This window comes from Candoia aspera, chromosome 2 (assembly GCF_035149785.1).
Source record: "Candoia aspera isolate rCanAsp1 chromosome 2, rCanAsp1.hap2, whole genome shotgun sequence".
NCBI classification, from domain to species: Eukaryota; Metazoa; Chordata; class Lepidosauria; order Squamata; family Boidae; genus Candoia; species Candoia aspera.
This window is the reverse complement of record NC_086154.1, coordinates 147516469-147541789: the sequence shown is the minus strand read 5'-3', so window position 1 is coordinate 147541789 and position 25321 is coordinate 147516469. Positions and strand designations below refer to the sequence as shown.

Here is a 25321-nt window from a genome sequence, read left to right as displayed (position 1 = left end):
TGTTGCAACAAGCATTTTGAATAAAGGAACCGCAGAAGGATTGGACAGCGTGATTGTAAGTACATCTGATGCCTTTACACTAATACAGTGGCATTATGTTTTATTGCGTTTTCAGAAACAGAAATCAGGCTTTTCCATCTGAGGTTTGAAAGTGGAAGAGGCAACGGGAGTGGGGCGGGGCAGGGGGGTGGAGAGGAATTGAAGGGAGAGGAATGTTAGCAGTTGCAGTTCCACACAGGAATACTTGGCTAGTGCTGTTAGCAGTAAACTCTTTGTGTGAAAGGTTAACATGCAGGTCTGCTGTTTTAGGGCCATGCTAGGGAGTGCAAGGAAGTGTTTTGGTAGGCATGTCACATTGCAGGTGAAGATGGGCCTGATTTATAAGCACTCAATATTATTGGGTGGGATTTCTCCCTGCAAGAAGTACATTAGCCACTAGGGGGCACTGTGCTGCAAGTACTGCTCTCATTTTCCAACATCTGAGCCTGCCTCCCTTTTCTAGAAGGGTTTGGTAAGTATGTCCTAAACAGGTAGGAATCCTGTATATTTCAGGGTTATTTTCCTCTGCAGACAAACTGCAGTTATAAAGAAAACAGAGCTTCATCTATAGATTACAAACTGTGAATCGGGTACTGTATTCCAAATAAGATTCTTTTGCTTCTCGATTCCAAATACATCTACTTAATTCAGGGATTATAATTCGTGCTCCACAAAGCTGGAAATGCAGTCCCTGGAGCTCCCCCAAAAGTTACGGCTTTTGGGGCTTCCTAAACTCCAGATACCCGTTAGATGGCAGCAAAGAGACATAGGAAGCTAATGCTTTGCTGCTGTTTAGCGGCCCAGCTATTCGAAGCCCAGATCTGATAACCTGACTGCTGTATCTTAATTCTTAATGTGACAAGAGATTAGAAATAATTAATGAGGAAGGATATTAATTGCATGCAATTAGTTTGATTCACATTTGCATTTCATTAAGAGTCATTTTTATCCTTGTCTTAACCACTTTTAGAACATGCCCCTCCCTCGGGTCTCAGCCCAACAAAGCTGGTGCCGCCCAGAAATAGCTCATGATTTTTTGCACCAGGCAGAGCACTAACCCCAAGTAGTGCTAAAGAACAGCCTTCACTGTAAATGGAAACCATTTCTTCCCCCAGAAACGAATTCAGAATTGCTTCTGCGGAATAACTGTACTGAAATTTGCTGGCTGAGGGACCTGTAAGATTCAGCATAAGCTCTACGACACCAGCAGAGGATGAGGTATCTCCTTCCGTAACAGATTCACCAGGGAAGTACCCCAGATACACTAGAGATGGAATCTCTAAAGTCGGCAGAATTGTGGTTGGGGCAAAAGGACCATTTGTTTACTGTACTCAGTTTCTTCCTATCTTTAATTGGTAGGAATGCTGGGGTGTAGCTGCTGTTTTTACTGGTTTGGGCTCTTCTGTTTATTTATTTGCCGTTCCACTGATATAGCAGGAGCATGTATCTTCTCCTTCCTTCTAGCCTAATTAGAATACAAAAGAATCCTTTTACAACCCAGGATGAAAAAGATTTCTCTGAGTCAGAAACTGGGTAGCAGCATTTGACAACCTCGTTCCTAAGAGGGCACCATTTTGCAGTCATGCAAGCGAAGGATCCAACTATCCCATTTCTAGAGATCAAGAGTAACAGACCTGCCCATCTTGTGGTCTTCTTTGTTGTAAGTGACTTCAAGGCCATGCTGGACAATACATTCTGTTCCTCCAAACCGGGGAGTATCCTGTGGGAGTACATGGATTCTAACGGTATCCCTGATCCAAGCCAGCAAATGTGTTGGTATGTGAAATGTGCAATGCAGCAAGAATCACAGATGTTTTCTATTTAACCTCTCCCCAGTGCTCCATATCAAGAACCACTCCGAGGATGCATTGTTTTGAAGGAGAAGGGGGAAAAAGCACATTCCAGGAAATGAATTTCATGAAACCCACAAACAATTTGCTTGCTTGTGTCTGCTCATCCTCTTTTCTCTTCAGAGCAGCACCTCACCTTTCAAAGTTTTGCCCCTGGCAGGTTTTCATTGCACAGTTCTGTTGAGCCCTTAGTCATTCTGGGAGCTCCACTCCACCATAAGGAGCAAGGGCGAGGAAAGGAGGAGGAAAAATAGAGCTGGTAATTTAATGATCAAGGCAGTGATTAAGACAGGATGCATTTGAGCCATAAGAGATGACAGAAGATGGGACAACATACAGAGGAAGAGGCCGTGTAGACAAACATCTGCCCTGTCACTGTAATTCAGTATATGACGACTGATGGTCCTCGCCAGCTGTGATTCTGCTTTGGGGCATTTTGTCCTTTAGTTTTGCTTCTATTCTTCATCCAACCTTCTTCTTCTGCCATCATTCCTTTGGATTGCTCCATGTTCTAACACTCCACCCTGTGCTCCTGCTCTCGTTTCAAGCTCCTCCCCGCAGCTCTTTCCCCAGAAGAACCTTCTACTGTGGCTCTCATCTTGGTTCTCCTGGGCTCAGCACTAGGAAGTTCAGTGACTCAGTCACAAGGAATTGACCTGACCCAAACCACCCGCTGTTATCTCCCCCACCTCTGTGGCTGCCTTGGTCTCCCGTTGGCCTTAAAATTTGGCCATGATGTTTGAGGCTGCTGGGAGTTACAATCTAGAGTAACATGTTCTAAAATATTGCCAGAAGTCCTGTTGACTTAGAAGCAGGTTGGTATATGTAGTCCAGAACTGAGGAATGAATCTTTATGGCAAATCCAGATTAGTAGACTAAATTCTTCCTTTTTGCCTTATCTACAAAAATGTGTGGGATTTCTAAATTATTTCATCTCATCACATCAGTAAGTGCTGCTGAGTTCAGAACAAAACTCTTATTAGTTTTAAGGGCTTTTTTTTTGCCAGTATTGAGAAATCTGACTGCATATGTCTGTGTCTGCATCACATATTTACCCATGGTTTACTGAATCCTTTCTTCTGCATTCACACTACAAACTGAGCCCTAAGTAGTTAGATGGGCTAGTTTGGACAACATGCAAGACTAAAATGTGGTTAGAGAAAACCACATGATACGCAATATTTTTATTGCGTACTGAATTTCTTAGTCTAACTTCCTTGTCAGGTTAGGCAAAGGGAAAGGGGGACCGGCCCAGGTGTTACTGGCAAATTTCATTTCCAAGTAGAGGATGGGAAGCTAGAGCCCTCCCACCCCCATAATGCAACTCTGTGTTTATTGGGTAATACTTCAGCCCTCTGAAGCAGTATGGACCCCAATAAGCTGAATCTGCAAATGGAGAGTAGAGTCAGAGGGTAATCCCCAGCTTTGTATGTTACAGAGCGACCAACTGCAAAGAGGATCCTGTGTGAACAGAGTTCCAGATTATACGACACACAAACACACACTGACATTTGCCCTGCATGTGTGAACCCCAGGAGATGGGTGTGCTACTGCATGTTCAATTTATTAGCACATATAAAGCCCACATTTGGCTTTTGTTGTAAGACTGTGTGTTCATGCCCCTTGTTACCACAAGTCTTCCCCAATGTGGTACCAACTGATATGCTGAACTGCATCTTCCAAAATCCCCAACTGAGTTTGGAAATTCTAAGAGTGGTAGTCCATCATACTGGGAAAGGACCAGGCAGGGGAGGCTCCATGGCCCTGTCTGCAAGAAACTCTGTCTTCCCTGTTCTTCCTGCTAGGATGCCACTGGTGGAGCCCAAGGCTGAAAGGGCAGGATGGTTACTCTGGAGATGCTCAAGGGCCACTTTTCCAACATGGGCTTTTTCTCCTGTCACTCCTGCTTTTTTTTTACCTGCAGGGCAGAAAGCCAAGAATGCATGGAATCTGATCTCATCCCAGGCTAAGGCAAGCACACAGCATAGCAATACCTTGCGATGGGCTGTACCATTTGCTTAGGATGGAGGGGGTGAGGTTAGTGTACTGCTCGGAGTACAGCAGAGCCTAATGGATTAAGCTACTTGGGAGCTTTTGTTGAAGGAGGACATGGTTGAATTCACACGGAAATTGCATCCTCGCTTTGTAAGTTACACGTATGGAGTAGCTATAGATATTTGAAAGACTTGTTCACACTCAATGCTCTGGTTTTGGTTTCAGTGTGGAAAACTTTGTTTTTTATTTTTGTTATACTCTGAAAGGATCCCCCGTCCCAATTCTGTTGTTGGTGTTACGAGATGTACAACAGACCATCCATTGCCCTGATTTCCCTCTCTGACTTCCCACAAATTCACTAGGACATATCTTACCAGTTAAGTAATTTACTGCTACCTTTTACCTATTTCCTAATATGCTTATTTTGTACTGTAGTTTGAAGGAATATCAGTGGGCAGGGAGTTTACAGAGAGCTGCCAAGTGCAAGGGGAAATATCCATGTGTTGTCCTCAGTCTCCCCAGAGTTCCACCAATTTCTGATGGTCTTCTGAGATTAATCCACTTTTCTTTTCTTCCCGCTCTGCAAAACATCTTGTCCATGAGCTGCAAGGTCTTTTGCCTGCTGATCTACATCAAAGGACTTGGTGGCTTTCTGCCTCTGCAACTTGATGCCTTTGGCTCTGAGGGTGGGCCTCTAAAACAAGCCTTTCTGTTGGTTTGAGGCTCATCGCCGCTTGATGTATGTGCCACATCTGCAGCAGAAACAAATGGCAGCATCCTAAACCGGTTGAATAGATTGTGTCACACCAGGAATGTGCAAAGCTAACAAACATCACCTTACAAGTCACATAATAAACAGGGAGGAGGCTAGGCTGGAACTGTTGCTTATTTCTGCAGGATTTTTTTTTTTAATGGAAGGCAGCATTCAGACAGGCATGCTTGTAACCCAAAGTTAATTCTTTGGCTTTAGAAGCCTGCCATTTCAATCAGTTGTATCTGTAGTTTAGCTCACATTACATAGAATAAACTGGTAGAATCCTGGATTGTAACATTTTAGGCTGTAGTATCGGTGCATATTAAAAATGTGAAAATCAGTTCCATGCATGTAGCAAATTCTTACAGCAGCCAAGCCTTCTCCTATAGATAGCTTTATGAAGTGCAGGAATAGTAACTACATCATTTATTTAATCTGTGTGTGTGTGTGTGTGTGTGTGTGTGCCTTCGATTCAGTCTTGCTAGTCCCTGCAGTTTTCTTGGCAAAATTTCAAAATTGCCTCCTTCCCAGCGCTGAGAGAGAGAGGGACTGGCCGAGGATCACCCAGCTGGCATCTAGTCCTGCCTTTGAACCTAAGGCAGGACTAGAACTCAGGGTCTCCTCACTACTACAAACTGGCTCTCCAATCAACCTATTAGCAGCCTCAGTCACTGAAGCAACTCTAGGCAGAATATGAAAAAAAGAACAATTTGAAAAACAGTCTAAACATAGCCAACAATTAGCAAATAAAAATCACCCGTGTTGGGAGACAGCAATGCAAACAACATAGTCCAATGGAGTCACAAATTGCCCTGCTCCAGGGCCTGTTGAAAAAGCTAGGTCTTCAGGATTTGCAAAGGACCACTGGGTTGGGGCCAAAGCAACTTTGGCAGAATGCTGTCCCAAAGGACAGGGTTGGCCAGCAAGGAACCATGCCTCTGGGCTTCTACAGGATGCATTGTTTTGTTAATGGGACCTGGAGCTTACCAACTCCATCAAATCTTACTGGACAGGCAGACACAACTGGAGAGGTGACTGCAGCCAGTCTTCAGTTTGAAATAGTCGAGGCATTCGTAAGAATATGCATCGAAAGCTCTTACCTCCAAGGTTCCATATTCATACATCCATATTCATATGATAGGAGATGGAGTCAGCTCTTCAAAGCCATTCTGTTGTTTTGTTTTGTTTTTCTCATTGCAGGAAATTTCAGATGCTTTAAAACAGGCATCTAAACACACACACACACACCCTAAAAGCACCATCATCATAAAGCAGTAAGTTGGAGAAGCAATTAAAATGATGAAAATAGCCCTCAGACAGCCAAAATATGATTGCTTATAAGCTAATTGCAGCATAAATCAAGAGCCTGGAAAAATAGACTTCTGCCTGGTGTTGAAAAGTAGCCACCAGGCACATGTGTCTGGGGCAGGTGTTCCAGAGCTGGAGGGCCCCTGCTAAGCAGTCCTGAGCCTAGGCACTTTAAAGTTTATCTTAGGGTGCAGGTAGAAAGAAGCATTCATTCCAGAAAGAAGCATGTGAGCCTCTGGCTGGGCTGGGAGTTTAAATGTGTCAATCGAGAATTCTTGCTAGAAATGATTTTCATGGTTGCAGCAACATCCCTGAATGTAATGATATACTAGATTTTTATCTCAGCCTGCCCTCACCCAGTCTCTCTGTTGGACACAGCTGGAGGGCACCAGGTTGGGAAAGGCAGCTGAAACTACTGGGAGGGGCAGGGAGTTGTCTTGGTCTTTGGGTACTTCAAGGGATAATAAGTGCGCTCCTGAATCTGGATTTGTGTGCCTGGGAACAAAGATGATAATCTGATCAAGTATCTGCCCTAATAAATATGCTAGTGTTTAAGAAACCATCACACTTGTTGATCATAAACCTGTTACGCTTTTAGCATGTGGCACGTTTGCATGTATTAATACAGGATAGCATCCTGTTTTACTGCCCTGTATTATTTCATGTTTTTCCCATCCTTTAAACAGGCTCCCCCTGTTAAGAAGATGGGGGTCCCTTCCCTGTGGGTTAGTAGGTCGCTTAATTAGCTTCCTAGGCTATGAGGCAGATTTTTTTTTTAATGGCTGAGACTTTAGACCTGAAACAAATCAATGGCAAGAGGTGCTCTCTGGGCATGTGAAGAGTGCTTTCCAGCACTCCGAGAGATCCCAGCCGTCCCTCCCGCCTGGAAGTAACGAAGGAAGGTTTCCAGCCAAGGGGCTTAGCGGCTCCTGGCCTTTCTGGACCTCGGCCTCTGCTGGCGGGCGTCTCTGGGCAGTCGTGGCAAGGAGAGGGTTAAAAGGTGCGGCCCCTCCCCCCTCGCTTGTTGCTCGGGAGGTTGGTTCGCCGCCGCCTCCGCAGTCACTTCGGTTTTGCCCAGCGCTGGAGCTGGGCAGTTTCGGGGAGCCGGTCTCCTGGAGGTTTTCGGTCTTTTACCGCCCGCCGCCCGATAGCACCGGCGGCTCTCGGCTGAAGAGCGACGGAGGTAAGTCGGAGCTTAGCTGCCCGAGGTGTCCGCTCGCGGGGGTCGCGATTTTTCTTGCGGGAGTTCGGCCAAGTTTGCCCAGTTCGCTAACGTTTTCCTGGTGGGGCTGGAAAGTGGGCGGAGGGGCGGGCCGATCCGATGCAGTTCGGGAAGAAGAGCGTCTGAGTTTGAAACTTCCCGGAGTTTCCCCCTCGCGATGGCGGCAAGCTCCCAGGTCGAAGAACCAGCCGTTCGCCTCGCCTCGTTCGCCGTTTCCTGGTGGAGGCGAGTCTGCCTGCCCGGGAGGCAGGTGGGTGGGGGAGGAAGCGGAGCCCCAGCGCGCTCAGGAGGCTTCGATCCGGAGTCGCTCCCTCCTCCCGTTCCAGGAAGGCCAGTATTACTATTAGGCGACCTTGCACACTTCTGAGGAGCGGGTCGGTGGAGAGGTCGCTCGCTCCGGGGCTGCGAAGATGAAATGAAGTTCGTCGAGGTGGAGGGCTGGCCGCCCGTCCCTCAGCCAGCACGCCGCGGGAAGTTTGCCGTCCCCCTGGCTGATCGCTATCGCCTCTGTTTCAAGTCACGGCGGTCACCTGACTTCCCTATGAGGGTTGTGGGTGACCAAATCTTAGAGACGTTACGCACCTTGAGGCTGCCCTTGGACGGCGTTATAGTCAGTCAGGAATACTGCTCTAAAACCGATGCAGCTAAGGACGGCTTAAGCCTTTCTCAGGGCTGGGGCGCAATGAAGGCAAGGTCACAGGAATGCAGTGGAAAAGGGGTCAAATTTGTACCCTGGTTGGGTGCAGCTGGGAGGTAGGGGAAGATTCACTGGATAGGAAAGTTGTATTTGATTTACTTCAAAGATCGTCATTTAGACTAGGTTGGGGGAGTCCTGCATGCTTCACTTTAATCAAGATTTGGCCCAGTCCTAGAGAATTTTGCAGGAAAAGTGGGGAAAGGAGTCAGTATTTCAGTCTCTTTTATGGCAGAGGAGATATTCATATATAGGTATTAATGTTTATTTGCTCTTAGCTAAAGCCAACTGGAAGCAGACTCAAATACCAGATTGCTGTAGATTAATTTTATATATTCAATTTATATACGGTGTACTTTGCCAAAGACATTAAACTATGAACCAGAGTCCCAAGTTTGAATCTAATCATGTCTGTTGGCTTTAGGCAAATCTTTCTCAGTATTGCCCCTTTATCTCATCTGTAGTGTAATTATACCTACCTAACAAGGTTATAGTAAAGCAAGGGTAGAAACCCCAAATGTTACTATACTAAAACTCCAGTTACTCCTGGCCATTGGTCAAGTTGACTGGAGCTGATAAGAGTCCCTTGGTGAAGTCACAATCATGCTGATCATGCAGAAACATTGTGGTTGGAATCGCATCTCAGGCTAAATATAGTTAAATATAGTTTAGTACTGGATTGTTGTATAAGTCGTAATTACCTGGGTTCATAGAACATAGTAAGCAATGAAGCCCTGATTTGCAGATCACAGTAGTTGGATTCACCCAATACACTGTCAACATCAATCAGATCCTATTACGATTTAGCTCAATGTGTGAATCCACACTTAGTACATGCTGGATATAACTACAGATGTGAGAAATGTATTCTTTTGTGCATCTTGCTGTCTCCCTAATTCTCCCCAAAGTTGCCTGACTCAAGCCTTCCTATTTTAGCAGGAGGGAAACTGAAGAGTTTACAAGGAAGAGTCCGTTCTTCCAGACAAGAGTCAATAGCTGGGTTCACATAGCACGTTTAACTCAGGGGCCGTGTGCACAATACACTGAACCCAGCACTCTGAGCTCACCCAGCCCTCTAAGTCACATGCACCCGCATTTGCCTATGCAGCCTTTGTGTTTTTCACCTGAGTTAAGTGGGTTGTGTGAACCCAGCAACCAAATTAGTTGCTAAAGAGGAGCACAAACTACAGATTTATGAAACTGCACTGGGCTGGCAAAGTTCATGACAGGAGGCCTATAATTTGTTCTTTGTGTAGTATGAGAACCAGCATGAGTGACACAGCAGGTGAAGGAAAAGTGGGTTGCAATTCCCCTTGGTCATTAACTACACAGGGTCATCTTTGGCTGGGTGTAATCTCCTGGGCTCCCCCACCTTGCAGGGCTGAGATAAAGATAAGTCCAGTGAGAAAGAATTTCTCAGCAACTTGCAGGAAAAGCAAGGATGAGAACATCATAAATCAAGAGGTGACCAGGCCCCTGATGGGAAGGTAATGAGAATATCTTTGGAAACTTCAGCTTTGTGGCATTTGCTACAAGTCAAGGTCGAAAGAATCCTTTTGAGCTAGTTGGGGAATTGGGATGCCTATAATTGATCTGCAGCCTTCAAGAGAGTCAATCCTAGAGAGCTTAACCGAGTGTAAGTAATATTGGGGCCTAAACCTGCTGGGATCTCTCTCCCTAGTTACCTTTTCAATTCCCTTCTGCTTGTAAGGCATAGAACCCAACTCCTGGGGCATTGGTGATACCTCACAATTGGATGCAATCTGGACAATGGCCACTGGATGGCAGTAAAGAGGGCATGATTTCTGAAAGTCACCAGAGGATTATTTCACTTTCAGGGATGAGCTGAAGCCTTGAAAATAGGTTCTGGGGCTCACAGGAAGGCCTGATGGGAAATGAGGGCTTTTCTGACTGGTGTCTAGCACTCTGAGCTGGAAATGAATGGTTGCAGAGGGTGGGTGGAGGGGTTGAGGAAATTGCTATCTTGCTGACTCTGGGAGGATGTGTTCCTGCCTGCTCTGCTTGACTCTTGTCTGGGGATTAGGTGAACCTTTGCTGCAGGCTGCCAGCCAAGATGACGTGACCAGGTGTTGTAAGGTTTTCCAGGGAAGGGCTCCACCTACTAAACTCTATGCCAGTGTTGTAGTCACCATGCAGGAAATTTCTTCGCTTTGGCTGGGTCTTGCATCACATGCTGAAGCCATGATGTCCTTTGTTGCTTCTGCCTTCAGGTGTTGTGAGAACCCAGCTGACTCTAGCTTATTCAACAGGTTGCAGTTCAGTAAACTGGTTTAATGCAGAGTACAGAACTATGGCTTGATGCAGGCCTGTATTCAGATTCCACATTGATTATCTTAGTTCTTCCCACCTCTGTATGCAAAATGGGAAGAAGAGCAATACTTCATGGGATACTAAATAGGAATTAACTGGAAAGCGGGATGATGGTAACATGGGAGTGGTAACCCATGTCTGGCTGATTAAATTCCACATGCCTAGATCATATAAGCAGAAGCTGGATTCAGTCATCACATTAAGCCGTAATATGGTTTACTTGGTTTTGAATTAGATTGTGTAAAGCCAAGCAGTCATGGTTTATTTGATAAGCCAAAGTTAAACAAACTGTAGTTTAGAGCAATATATGAACTCAGCCGTGGGATCTGATCTTTAAGCTCATCAGCTCTTAAGAATCCTACTTGCAAGGTCAAGAGTCTTTAAAATAGAGGTTTTGTGTTTGTCAAGGGTCCTCTGAAGGATGGGAAAACATGATAAGGACCAGGCCAGGCATAGTGAATGCTTTCTATTCCCTTTGTGTGCTTGCCCTCCAGGCATGTTCAGCTCCCATCATCCTGAGCCAGCATGGAGGTAGAAAGAGTAGCCCAAGACACCTGGGTAGCTTCTGTTCATGGCGAGCAGGTGTCTGTGCTCAGTTTGATTTTTTAGGCTCAGCTTCTACTTCCATTTCTTTCTTTCTTAATAGAATGGAGTGTTATTTAATAGAGCAGCACTAACTTCTGTCCTGGCTCCCAATAGCCACCTTCCTTATCCACTCCCTGAGAACAAACACTGGGAGGGGTAAGGAGGAAGGTGTTGACACTAAACAGTCATGGAAAAGGAATTGGCTATGCTAATCTCAAGAGCCTTGGGAGGAAAAAAAATACAAGTGGCAAGGATGTTTCCCCCTTCCCTTTCTGTCCCCATATAATTTTGTGGAGGCACAGTAGGATGATATATTCACTAACATGTAGAAATAGCAAAGGTATGCTTATACATGTCTGCAACAGAGAGGGAGAATTATGGCTGCCTGGATTTGTATTTGCTACACCTTGTTTTTAAGTGCTAGAGGATTTAGAGGTAGCCTTCTCTAGCCTGGCACCATGAGGAATCCTGGATTACAGCTCCCACCCTACGTAACAATTGTGGGTTGTGCTTGCGGTGGGTGATGGGAGTTATAGTCCAGCAGACTTGGGCAACGTAGGGTGGAGAATGCTGGAACTTTAATGCATGAGAGATAAGGGCAAATTCTTGCCCTGAAAGACGGTATGTTCTACAGGTAGTCCTCGACTTATGACGGCAATTGGGATGGAATTTCAGTCACTAAACAATGTGGTCGTAAAGTGCAATGGCAATCCCTGCAGTCCCATTGCTGTTGTTAACCGAATCCCACGGTCTTTAGGCGAGGCAACTTCCTGCTGGCGTCCCACAGCCAAAGTCAGGTGGCTTGCAAGCAAGCCAGCAAGCAGGTAAGTGGCTGCTGCTTGGTGGGGGAGGTATGAGGGGATGTGCGAGGGTACAAGGGAGGTATGGCAAAGCTTGGGGAGGGTGCGTGAGTGGTGAGGGAGGTACAGCGAGGCTCGGGGAAGGCATGAGTGGCTGGCAGGTGCAAGCACAGAGGGGTGCGTGAGTGGCTGGCACGGTGCAAGCACAGAGGGGCTGGGGAGGGTGAGCAGGTGGGGGAGACTTACCTCAGCAACTTGTGACCTTCCCTGCTGGCTTCCCCATTGACTTTCTGGGGAAGCTAGCAGGGAAGATTGCAAATGGTGATCGTAGGGCGCTGCAATCAGTTGTAAGTGTGAGCCGGTTGCCAAGCTCCCAAATTGGGATCACATGACCGCAAGGCTGCTGGGATGGTGGGAACTCAAGGACCAGTTGTAACCATTTGTTCAGCACTGTCATAACTTTGAATGGTCACTGAACGAATGGTTTTAAGTCAAGGACTACCTGTATACTTAGTTGGTTTGAGTATTTTCAAATAAGGAGCACAACAACAAAAAAATTGTGGAAAGGGGAAGGAACGTTGAGAAATTTGATTGAATTTGAAAATCTTGTATAATATCAAACATTTGTTAGGTGCGATTCATAATTTTCTAGTGAAAAAGGACTCAGAACCCAAACAAGTCAAAGACTGTATGATTAAATGCTAAAGAATTAGAACATAGTTATAGAGATACAGCAGTGGGAACTTCAATGGAAAAAGAACATTAAATTTACCATAAGTATTATAAACAGAGAGAACTGGTACAAGATGTTTTGCTGCTGGTACATTATTCCAGTCTTGGTTGCTAAAACGAGTAATTCCTTTTCTGAAAAATGCTGGAAAAGTAATGAACAGGTTGGATCCTTTTTCCGTATGTGGTGGCAATGCTGTAAAGCTCAACAATATTGAAAAATGATTCATTGTACAGTAGAATGGAACAACTCTTGAATCCCATTCCATCCTGAGATAGTTTTATTAAATCTCACCAAGCTATATATTCCTTCAAAATATACTGAATTGGCATTGTATATGTTAATGGATACAATGCTTCTATATGCCTTTTATTGGAAAAGATATTTGATCCCCTCTTCAGAAGAATGGCTAATTGTGGGAGTATGCCTCAATATCTAAAATAGCTTCGTATTTAAAAGTAAATCCGATGTAGAGTTCAATTCTGTTTAGAAACTATTTTTAGACTACAGTGTTGGATATAGAATTGTGCCAGATCAAAAATTAAGGTTTTTGAATTTATATTTTAACTTGACATATAATCTTCAATACAATATTGACTTAATGTATTGTTGATCACCTAGAGTTTTTCTCTCTCTCTCCTTCTTCTTTAATAATTTGAATAGTGTTGACCATGCACCTTTAGTTTATTATTACATACTTAGTTTAAATATTAAAGTTTAATAGGGATGTGTTTTGATTGGAAAATGGATATGAAATGGCTTATAGTATTATAAGCTGTAATTATGTATTAGAATATGATATTTCAGATTTGTTGGCTATCCCCCCCATATTTCACTGCTTATATTTGGTTCTTTACCTGTATTGACTATTCTTTATATTCTTTTAAATTTGTCCTTGTATTTGAATTATATATTACCCATATTTTAAAATAAATAAATAAATATATATATATATATATATATATATATATATATATACACACACACACACACACACACATATACATACACACAAACATACATACATACATACACACACAGGTATATATTATATATATAATAAAAAAACAGATGGCAGTGGTGGGGCCAGGCTGTGCTGGATGGGCACTTCCCACAGCTGTTCTACCTGACCTGGATGTTGTTCTTGGTGTGCTTTATGCCGAGAGCTGTGCTTGGCCTCAGCTGTGACTGGAATTAGTTATGTAACTTGGGTGGCTTCCTGGCCTTCCCCTCTGGCCCCGGACTCCCAGCTGGCTTGGCCTTGATCGGGTCTCACGGAAGAACATCTGCAGCCTTTGGCCCCAGCCCAGAAATTGTGTAAGCCGGTGGCCCAGCTGTCTCGCTGCCCCCAGACTTCCCATGGTGCTTGTTTTTGGGTTGAGTTGGTGGTGAAGGAGGAAGAAAGCAGCAGGAGGCTCTCTTGCCTCTTCTTCCTGTTGGGGGCTGCCCTTAGCTGGGAAAAAGGGGCAGGGATGCATCCCTCAGTGGCCAGGCAAAAGTTCTCTTTGGGTCTCTCTTCCCCTGTAATTACCAGGGCTGTCCCCATCATCGAGGAACTCACCAACATAATATCCAAGAATATAATGCATGCAAATGTCTATTTAAATTGAGAGCGCTGCACTGGGAGGGCTTGAGATTGGCGAGTTGTGCATTTGAAAGTGTCCCTGGCCGAGGGGAAGGGAATTAAAACGTGGATAATGTGCAGCTGCCTAATGGAACCTCCTATTCGCAGTATATCTGTGAGTTCTAGATGCTGGAGGGTTGGGGCAAGTAAGAGAGTGAGCAACAGTGGGCACCTTTTTTCCTTTGCTCCTGTCATGCTGCTGCTAAGGGACAAGACCAGTTTTGTTATGTTGGCATTTGAGGTCAGAAATCTCTCATGCTCTTCTCCTAAGCAGGAAAAAACATTAATGACAATTTAAACTTTTCACAACATCCCAAATCTAAGAGCAACCACACATTGCTCCCTGCATGTATGATTTCTGGGGTAACTCACTGTGTTTAACATTTGGGTCATTTCAAATATTTTTGTACAGCCTCACCGTGCTTGCTTGTTGTGTGGGACTGTTAGGAACGAGTCAATACTGTATCTCTGGAAGGACCCAAATTGGGAAAAGATGGACAAGATGCACCTCTCCTTCCCTCTACAATTAAAGGCATCACACTAGTGCCAATTAAAGTTAGTTCAAAGGCTGTCTACAGTGCAGTCTTCTTTATCTAGTAATAAAGAAACATTCTCCAGATGCCTTAGGCCTACAACTTCCAGAATTCCTAGCTTGGGTAAAGCTTCTACAGAACGTTCTCCTGCATGCAGCTTCCCCCCTCACACACTCCACAAAGGTTGTGTCCTCCTCCAAGCTCTTGAGTGCAAGAGTTTTGCGTGACCTGTTGTGGGTGGCTGAGCACCATCACTAACAGGGATCTCAATTTGCCAGATTTTGTTGTTGAGGGGAGTGTTAACCCAAATTAAAGAGAATGTTATGACTCCAGCGTTGACACTATGCCTTGGAGAATTAAATAGGCCCCAAGGCAGCAGAATGCAGTTTTGGTGTTGTAGTTTTCCACCGTTCTCCCATCAGTATGTGCTCCTGGGTGAAAAATGGAAATTGCAAGTCATCTTAGGCTAGGGAGTCTTCCCTAACCTCACGGTTCTCCATGGCTATGAGAGGTGAAGTCCAACATGTCTGGACAATATCAGGTGCTCTTAAGAAAACCTCTCCAGAAAAGCAGGCATCTTCTGTGGCCCATTTGTTTATCTGTAAGTAAATTGATCTCCGCCTCCTCCTCCTTGGGAAGAGAGCTCTTTTGGGCACAAAATGCCTCTTCAGTCCCTGCCTGTCTGCGTGTGGCTCTGCATGCCCTCTGCCAAAGTCTGGCAGACTTCCTTTTTTTGCAGCATCATGCCCTCTGCTGATGAGTCACCTTGCCTGGGCCAATAGAAGCATGCACCTTTCTCACTCCTCACTTCTCTTCCTTTGACAGTAGCCGGCTGCAGTCCTCCATCTAGGAATCCCTGATGGGTCTCAGAGCCAAGTGATTCCCCTTGGAGGCAAGAGACAGGGCAAACTTTCCCAGACATGGAAGTGAAGGGGCAGCTGATAAACTCATCCAGCTACAGCTCCTCAGGTAACTCCCTGTTCAGCACCATTCCTCCCTGATGGCCGTCCCAGGACATACAGTGGATCTCAAGCCTCCTCTCATCCTTTGTTCTCTGCTCTGCCTTTGCTTCTGCAGAAGCCTTGCAGCGAGAGCTCTGTCCCCGCATTCGGCTAGAGCGAGTGCAAGAACTCCTGGAAAAGCAGAAGTCCCTACAGCAGGTGCTCAGCCTGCGCCTGAAGGAGCTGCGTCGAGTTTGTCTGCAAGAAGCGGTGCGTGATCATTACAGGAGGAGGATGAGAAGCCAACCGGAGGGCCTGAGGCAGTGGATCTGCTGCTTTGAGAAGCTAGCCTTTCCTGGCCTGGGGACCACCATATTTGTTAGACCACCGTTCCCATCGCTATCACTGATCACTGGCTAAACAGGATTTGTAGTCCAGGACGTCTGGAAAGGGCTAGGTGGGGTAAGGCTGACATGTGCAGCCAACCCTGAATTTAAAAGGTTGTCTGCTCTTTGACAGGGCTCAGACTCTTGTGGGTTTTAGTTTTATTTATTTGTTTGTCAAATCACTCTACTGCCCATCTCTCATATGATGACTCTGGGCAGCTATTTAATCAGATGAGTGGTGAGCAGATGGTCTCAAAAAGTAACAAGGAACTGGCAGCTGAAAGCCTAAGCTATGGAAGGCTTGGAACCCAATCTTCTGCTGAAACACAAGGAGGAAAAAGCCTGGCTGAGTTTCTTCAAGAAGAAATAACCTAGGGAGATGCCATATTTCAGAAAGGTGTAAATCAGACCAACTCGTGTAGAATAATCTTCTCCCACCTTCTGCTCTCCAAGTGTGTTGGAATACAACTCCTACCATCCTCATTGGCCAGGCTGGCTGGATGTTAAGAGAGGTTCAGCGTGACTTAAAGATATCAGGTTCAGGAAGGCAAATGTGTATGGGCCAGTGGCTTCTAATGAGCCCAAAGCTATTATCTGCAGAGTTGAAGGATTTCATATAAATGGTGTGAAATTTGTCTCCTTGGGCAAAATATAATGTCAAGTGCCAATGAGATCGACACACCCTTGTTTCAGCTCTGAGTCTCGTCCCTATTTCACGCTGCTTGCTTCTCTTCTCAATGCCAGGAACTGACAGGAAAATTGCCACCAGAATATCCCCTGGAACCTGGAGAAAGGCTGTGGCCAGTGCGGAGGAGAACAGCGGTGGCCTCCCGAATTGCCCCTACCTTGAAGAACGAGGTGAGCAATCAGCATTGTGTGTGAGAGGACGAGAGAGCACATGCATCTCTGCTGGGGGAGGCCCGTGGGCTTTGGGGACGGCCCTGATATTCACTCCCTTATCTTTTAGGACACCCCTTCGCTGGAGGAGCTGACCCAAGAGCTGGCACTGCAGCAGCAAGTGGCTGAGGCTGCCCGACGGCTAGCGGTTGCCCCCGACTTGACAGCTGAGCAGCGCCGGCGCCGGCGGCAGGTCCAGGCAGATGCTGCCCAGCGCCTGCGGGAGCTGGAGGTGCAGGTAGCAGAATGCCGGGTGAGGCTGGGCAAAGGCCCCCTCCAGAGGGCCGGCCATGGTGAGTTACAGCTGATTCCTTAATTGATTTCTCAGCTGCCTCATTTGCCACAGAAATGCTAGGCAACGTACTGGAGCATAATAGACATGGTTTAAAAACAAAAAGTGTGGGGGAAGGATCAGTAAGGATGATAACAAACCAGAAACACCCCCCCCCCCAAAATTGGTCTGTCCAAAAAGCAGGCTCACCATCCATCCTGCTGAAAGAAACAGGTCCTCATGGCTTTCTTAAAATGCAGCAGAGTTGAATGGGTGGCACAGGACCCACCCCATTTAGCTGTTGTATTATATCAGTGTTTCTCAGCCATGGCAACTTTAAGATGGACGGCCTTCAACTCCCAGAATTTCCCAGCCAGCTATGCTGACTAGAGTATTCTGGGAGGTGAAATCCACACATCTTAAAGTTGCCAAAGTTGAGAAGCACTGTATTATCTGATTAAGTCATTACTTCCCACTTTCTCATCCATTTCTTTTTTCTCTCTTTTTAAGAAGAGTCATTCCACTCAGAAAGCAGCTCGCTCTCAGAATCAGCCAGCCATGAAAATGGTAAGCATGTTCTAGCTGTCATTCTCAGGTCAAGGAAGGGTGCTTGATGGTCTGAGATAAGCAGACACAAACAATATATCTGACAAATAAAAAGAGTTGAAGGTTCAAAATTCCCTAGAAATTCTTGCCATCTAATTCTTGATGGCTGCAAAGATGCTCTGTATGTGAGCAGAAAATGACCATTACCAATCAACAGGTTGATATAAAAGCACATGGGCTCTGCGTGTGTGTATGGGGGTGTCTCGTTTAAAGCATGATTTGAGATAATATAAGGCTAATATTTTGCCTTATATTATAGTTATGACCCTACCTGGAGGGGAGACTTTGGGGACAGTTACTCATGCCCTTAGCACTTCTAGGATGGACTACTGCAATGTGTTATATATGGGGCTGCCTTTGAAGACTACCTGGATGCTATGATTGGTTCAAAATGCAGCAGCCCTCCTGGCAGCTGAGAACTACTGTAATCACAAAGAACTGTTGTTGCAGGGACTGTACTGCCAATGGTCTTCTGAATACAGTTCAAGGGGCTGGTTTTGAATATTAAAGCCTGGTTTTGAATGTTAAAAATCTATACTGCTCAGTACCTAGGTAATTCTGGGACCATCTTTTCCAGGTGGAACCAACTGTTCAGCGTGTACATCTTTTTTTTAAATAGTAGTTTTATTAAACATTAAAAAGATAACTAATACAAACAAAAAGAAAAGAATAGAATAGAATAGAAAGAAAAAAGAGAAAGTGCAGAAAAGAAGGAAAAAATAGAAAAGAAACAAAAAGAATATAGTAAAGAAAAAGAAAAGAAATATATAAAGAAATGACTTCCCCCTTCATAACAAGTATAAACAATTTTAGTAACTTATCACCTTCTCTTAAAATACACAAATGATCTCTTCCCATATCCCATCTGTTATCTATAAACAAATCTTTAAAGCCTTGTCATTCAGTCCTGGTCAGCAAAAGTCCATTAAAGGTTACCAGAAATAACACATATCTATTTTAACCTTGATCAGATAAACCAACTTTATATTCCTCCCTTTTACTTTTAACAGTCTTGAACTTTAATCCCTTCAAATACTGTCCTAGAATTTATTTTATTTATTTATCTTCTATCCCACCTTTATTATTTTTATAAATAACTCAAGGTGGTGAACATACCTAATACTCCTTCCTCTTCCTATTTTCCCAACAACAACCCTGTGAGGTGAGTTTGATTTTTAAAAAAAATATTTTCTTTGTCTCTTCTCACAAAATCCTTCAAAATTTTAACAACACTCTTTTGTAAATCCAATATAGGAAAATTATCCAGGTCACTCTTTTGGTCTGTTATTTGTATATACCTTTTAATTATAAAGACATCAGCCAGTTTCATTTGTATGTCCAGTGTAGCATCTTTTTCTGTATCATTCTTGTAGCCTGTCATTTTTAAATTGACTTTCAAATCAGTCTCAGTCTTGTCTGGTTAAATTTGTTCCATAACATCTTTTAAACACAGTCTATAATGGCAGACATTTTTAAAATTAAGTTCTGGGTCCATTTATCACAAATATCCTTCAGTATATCCAATGTTAAAGTATTTTGTTCCATTCTGTATTAGTAAGTGAAATTTAAGTGTTCTTCTCCTTTAATTGTAATCTTTAGTTCCTTCTGGTTCCCTCTAGTGTCCAACCTTCAAAGTCCCATCCTATCATGTGGGGTTTTTTTTAAGAATTCAAAACAACAGCATTTTCCCATGGGAAGGATTCTTATAATTAATTTCAAGCTCTTATATCAAATCCATCTGGACCCTTAGTCCCTTTGTAACTTCCAAAATTAATATTCTAATCACCCTTTTGCTGTTTATTCCAAAAGAAAAGATTTTTTTTTAAATCCTCAAACCTCTATTTAAAACTTCTTTCACTAAGGATTGAAGGAGACTTACCTGGTGCTCTAAAACTTGCTGTTGCGAAGGTTCTTAATAACTAAAAAGCAGTTAAGCAATTTCCAAAAGGGATTAAGAAATGAGGCTCAGTGAACCTTATGTCCATATAGGCTACATTACGGCTGTGAGCTTCGTTGAAAACCCTCAACTCCCAGCCGCTTGACTCACAAGTTGACCACAAAAAACTCAGTTCCATGAGAAGCAGCTGTCCAGAGTACATGTGGGCAATCTCACAATCTCTCCTTTTTCCAGAGAGATTTCACCGGCCAGAATTCACCGTCTGGCTGTCGATCTCCACCACAATGCTGTCCCCGCTCCTTCAGGGATGTCTAATTCACCATAAATCCTCACCGGAAGTCTGTTCAGTGTGTACATCTCAAGTTGGGATGTTGAAGTCCCCCCACCCACCCACATGAAGTTATGGGAGGCAGGAGACAATATTTCTCAGTCTTTACTCGACCCCCTGGAGATCAGGAGGGTTGTGTTGATTGTATTAAAAGAGAGGTGTGAAAACAGAGTTATTTCACAGAGCTTTTAATCTATAATGGTTTTGGGATTATGGATGCAAAGGAAGGACTGATGAATTTTTAATGGTTTTAATTGTCTGTTTTATATGAATATCCTGTAAACTGCCAGGTGTTTGGGTAGAGATGCCATGTCAGCAGGATATAAATATTGTGATAAGATTCAAAACAGGACCTGGGAGTTAATTTAATCATCATCTGGAGCCAGGATTCTTGAGTTTCATGATGGCTTAAGTGTGGGAGACAAGAATTATCTAACACCATCTTTAGAACACATGGGAGTCAAGATCATGAGTGTTTAGAAGAACAAAGATAGTTTAGAAACTCTCCTATGTAACTTGGACAGAGCAGCTACTTACTTCTTATACAATGCTAAATTGATAATTTAATTTGCACCATAGCTGTTTCTCCCATAATTTAGTTTTGTATATGGGTGTTGCATGTACATGTTTATGCCTAGGAGCAGTTTCACAGTTGTGCATCTAGAAAAAAATCAAGAATTTTAAGACTGTTGGACTTTTTGTTGTGGTGGTGGTTGTATTTTGGCCAAGGTAGGGATACGCGGATGCTTCTATCCTGTGTCCTGTGCTCCGTCCTCAGACGACCCTCGCAGCTTCCATCCCTCCAAACTCTCCAACCATCAGGGAACTTTCCCAGACCGATCTTCACCTCCCAAGGCCCGAGATCACCTACGTGCCATCTCCAGCAGTCCTGACCGCCGACCAGGCTGGCGAATTTTGCAGCCGGATCTGTACAGTGAGGCCATGGACCGCAGGAACTCTGTCGCCAGCCCTACCAGGTTAGCAGAAGATGCTGGGAAGCTGGGCTGAGCCAACAGGGGAAAGCACCCAGCGCTGGCCTGTCAACCTTGATGGAGCCTTGTGCGGACTTAGAGGCCTGATTTACATACGCAACAAAATGAGCTGATGGAACCAGCCTGACCCCTTCAGCTGAAATTGTGGGATGTAATTTTTTAATATTTTATTTATAAAATAATTCCTCCCTAGTTTTGCAGGTAGTGGAGAAAAGAAGTGAAATAGGCTAGAATCTGTGGCCTATTTTGTTAGGGAGGGTTCTTCTTCCTTTTTTTAACATACAGAAGAAGAATTCAGAAATTTCCTACACAGCAGGACTGTCTAAAATAGCACTGTCTCGAGCTTTCTGGCTTGCCCAGTTGCCTGTGTAAGCTTGGCCTATTGTGTCTGGATTGTGGTTAGGGACAAGAGAGAAAACTAGTGACTACAGATAAGGGAAGGAGTAGAAAATCCCATCCAGCTGATACCTCTTCATCCTTCACTAGAGCTTTCTTTGCCAGGATAAATGTGATTGTTTTCCTGGGAAGGAAGGATTCAAAGAGGAAAAAAGGCAGCTTAGAGAGGGCAGCTTTTAAGCTGCTTCTGCAAACGGAGCTGAGCTACTTGCCTTTGTGTGACTCAGCTCTTGGAGCATGTTTCTTTGAAACTGGGATCATCCTCTCAGTAAAAGGCACAGTGTTTGTATACGTGTGAGTGTGCAGCGTGGCTCTTGAAACATGAAGAGCTGAACCCACCTGTTTAAAAGAATCCTTGTCTGTTTATACAGCCCCAATCGCACCCTCCCCAGGAGCATGTCCAGCTTTGAGGGCCGGAGCGTCCCAGCTACTCCAGTGTTAGCAAGAAACGCTTGCAGTGGAAATCACCAGTTAAGGTAGCACAATCCCTTCTTTCCTTTTCTCCTTCATGGATTGCTTGTAGACTTGCGGCCTGCCGGCCTGCTTTATTTTTGTTTTTACTATTTTTTTGTGCGCAGTAACTAGCAATTTGAAGGACAGTAAATTGTTGCTATACTTTATGCCGAACTGCGCTAAGCCGAGGCGTTGAATTCAGGGGTGGGGTGAACAAGGAACCCAAAGGGTTATTTAAGGGAACTGGCTGTGGGTAGCAAGAAAAGGACAAGATCCATTTTCAAAGATCCTGCGAACTAGTCATCAAGACTAGTTCTACATACTGTTTTATTCAGCCTGCCTCATCCAGAATCTTGCAAAGTTTTGATAGCTTTGTAATCTTTTTAATGTACATACATTGGAGGAACACTTCAGTATTACTCCACCAAAGTGGAGTGTTTCTGATTGAACTTCCTATTCGAGGCATGTTTCTCAAGTATGGAAGGAAACGACTTCATATAGCAATAGCGATTCATGCAGAGAATTGAGACAAACCATCCTCTTCTTCAGAGGGTGGGTAATCTTGAATTGTTCCAGTCATACTTGATGCAGATTAACAGCAGAGTTCCCTTACCCGGTCCTCCCGCCACCAAAAAAGTGAATTGAAAAGGAAACGAAGCCATACCAGCTGATTTGCACACTAAGATGCAATAGGCAGACTCCTCTATAGATGGATATTTAGGATATAAAGAGGACTCTTACCCCTGCCCCCCCCAAAGAATGCATACAATTGCAATTCTTATTTCACAGATACCCAGTGTAAAATTAAAAGTAATTTCTTCTCTGTTCTCTCCCAGGTCAGAGGCCCCGTCTCTCCACTCCCGCCAGTGGTCAGGCAGCCACGATTCCCAGCTTGGCCCCCCCAGCCGGGACACCAGCGCTGACAGGGCTTCTCTCTTTGCTGCCCGGACCCGTCGAAGCAACAGCTCTGAGGCCTTGATTGAACGGACCCCTTTGGAGGACCCCCTCCTGCCCTCTGCCCCCCCTTTTAAGAGTGCCGAGGCCCTGACCCCTTCCATCGCCGGCCGGAGCCCTCGCCCACCTTACAACGATCTCCTGTTGGACTATTACCTGGAACGCCGGTGCTGTGGGGGTGGCGAGCATTTGTCTCGCAGGGATGGGCCTCCCCAGCTAGAGTGGGGAGCCTTTTCCGAAAGCCCGCTTCAGCGCCGGGCCCGGCCTGCTGCCCGCACTAAATCCTGCGGGCCATTGCTGCCTCCGCAGTCCCGCGAGGTTGGTTATGTACCTCCGTTACCCCCTCACCGCAACTTCCACAAAGCGCTTGCCCTGGAGGGGCTCCGGGACTGGTACTTACGCAACGCCGGAGTCACCCAACGAGGGGCCCCAGAGAGACGGGGACCATCTCAGTCTGTACATCAGCACCTGCGTGGCTACTGTGATCCGGGACCCCCCAACCCCGATGTGGGATATTACGGGGGGCCAGGACTGCCTCACTCTGTGAGCTATGCAGGGCAACCACTCTATAGCAGGTATGGGGCCCGGTTCCTTCCTTTGCCCTGACAATCTCAGCATTCCCCTCCCTTGCTTGACTAAGGCCAACCCTGGGCCTCCCCTTCTTTCTCTGGCTCCGCTCCTCCTTTTTTAGAATTACTTTGTGGTTCTCTGGCTGCAAATTTTAAGCTGTTTGAAAGACCTGGGTGGGGAGGGGAAGGGAAGGAGAGGAGGCAGGCATCCTTTGATAGCAGCCTTGCCCAACTCTCCACCCCTTTGCTGGCTGGGAACAATGGGAATTGAAGTCTAAAGCCTCTGGAAGGCAGACGGTTGCAAGGCTGGTTCTTTTTGACTCTGTTATGGCTGGAAAAGATTAATTTAATGAACCAAAGGGGGGAGAGGGGCTGGGATTGTGACTGCTGTGGGGTAAACCGGATCCAGAACTGGAGATAAACGCTTTGACTTGTTGCATGACTCTTTTCTGCCCCTTTGTCTAATTCTTTCTCATTCTCTCTCCTTTTTCTTTCTCTGTTCTACTCTGCCCAGACCTTTTGGGGATCTGCTTTATCTGGAAGATTCTTCTGGTCCTTACAGCTTGGATTCCACAGAGCACCCAACCCCAGGGACGTTGGTTTGACCCCCCTCTCCTCTTTCCCCCAAGGGGATCTGGAGTGCTGTTTCTTTTAGTTTTCCTTTTTTGCGCCGGTGCCTCTCTTTTGGGTGTGATGCACCATAGTGGGGATGGGGGCTCCCTGCTGGCAGGGTAGGTTTCCACTTGTGTGAGGGTGGATTGTTGCATGTCACACACTGGACACACGACTGGAGGGGAGTGGAGTGTGTCTACAGTTCTTCCTACACATTGCTAAACTTCCCTATTTCTGACTGGGGGGGTGGGGTGGGGATTCGTGTTTACTATACCGCTTCTCCATGGAAGGGTTTTTCTGCTGGGTGGTACCCTCTTGGGTTCGCTGGAGAGTGGTGCACTGTTACCGCCCTGGTGCTCCGCGCTGGGGATGTCATTATAAACCCCAGACCCTGGAATGTATACATGGAGAGGTGTGTGCAATGTGTGTTTCTTGTGAAATGTTATATAGCACAGACCTGTCATCTTGCTAATGAACATCAGTCCTGTAAAAAGTAGAAACCCCCCAGATCTACACCACTCCTGTTGCCCCCACTGTGAGAAACTTTGTTTACCCTTCAGTGTATTATCCCTTCCTACTCGCATCCTGCTCTTGCAAAGCCCTGAGCGAGGAAAGAACATGTACTGCAGAAGGAACATCTGGGAAATGTTTGCAGGATCCATTGGATGAAGCCTATTCCATGGTCCAACCTTTCTCCTAGCAGGGGAACCTCACCATAGGGCTGGACATAGGAATGCACTAATTGGCTCCACTCATTCAATTCAGTAATTACCTGGGGGGGGGAGCTCCCAGCTGAAAGCGCAGAACAATCTGACCCATGGGGTTGGCTATAGGAAATGCCAGCCTTTTCCACATGGTCCTCCCAGAAACTGCTGTGGGCATACCTGCATGTATCAAAACCCAACTCTCTCAGGCAATGGGTTGCGACAGCTGTAAGGCAGTGTAACCCATCACTTTCCTAAACAGTACAACTGCAAACCCTTTTCTACTCTTTGCTGGACTGCTTATTTCCTCCTGCGTCCTTCATCCGACATACTCTCTGCCTTCTCCCCCAGTCTGACAAAATTGAAAGGAACATCCTGCCTTTTTTCTTCCACTGTAGTAGTAGTAATTATTATTATTACTCCCCGTAATTGGAAAACGAGTGATGGTTTTCCCCTGCTCTCACAGTTGCACATAAAAGGGATAATCACTTTGTTAAAACTCTGTGCCAATGGAATCCAGGTCATTTTGGAGCAGAGGGGGGGAGGGCAGAGGAAACGGGGAGGGGGGGCCTCCAGTTTTCTCCCTCTCCCGTCCCTGGTTGAAGGAACAAGGGCCACTTTGGAGTCACTGTCTTGTGTGTCTTTTTAATATACACCAATGTATAGATTATATATGGGGATCTAAATGTAAAACAAAGCACTGTGCATATGAAGAAAAGGTTTCTATAATAAAGATGGCAAAGGAGGCTGTGACGTGTGGAAGCTTCATGTCACCATCAGGATCTCGGTGTAGATAGTGTGGGATAGTGGCTAATGTCTGACCAAGGCTGGGAGTCTGCGTCCTAAAGCT

At 45.3% G+C, this 25321-nt stretch overlaps 1 protein-coding gene across 4 annotated transcripts in view; it reads left to right on the top strand.

Moving 5' to 3' along the window:
- CCDC120 (coiled-coil domain containing 120) overlaps window positions 1–24008 on the top strand; it is a 33709-nt gene extending 9701 nt beyond the window's left edge. Inside the window, exons 1-10 of one of the 4 annotated variants that reach the window (XM_063294106.1) lie at window positions 6899–7129; window positions 9242–9349; window positions 15291–15434; window positions 15543–15676; window positions 16537–16650; window positions 16760–16982; window positions 17471–17527; window positions 20570–20768; window positions 21551–21655; window positions 22469–23307. In XM_063294106.1, the coding sequence (XP_063150176.1) occupies window positions 15386–15434; window positions 15543–15676; window positions 16537–16650; window positions 16760–16982; window positions 17471–17527; window positions 20570–20768; window positions 21551–21655; window positions 22469–23192 (1605 nt within the window). In that variant the 5' untranslated portion in view covers window positions 6899–7129; window positions 9242–9349; window positions 15291–15385 and the 3' untranslated portion in view covers window positions 23193–23307. Of the gene's footprint in view, window positions 1–6898; window positions 7130–9127; window positions 9350–15290; window positions 15435–15542; window positions 15677–16536; window positions 16651–16759; window positions 16983–17470; window positions 17528–20569; window positions 20769–21550; window positions 21656–22468; window positions 23308–23669 lie in introns of those variants that run through there. The other 3 variants (XM_063294108.1, XM_063294107.1, XM_063294105.1) reach the window with 3 other exon arrangements.
- The last annotated feature ends 1313 nt before the right edge of the window (window positions 24009–25321 follow it).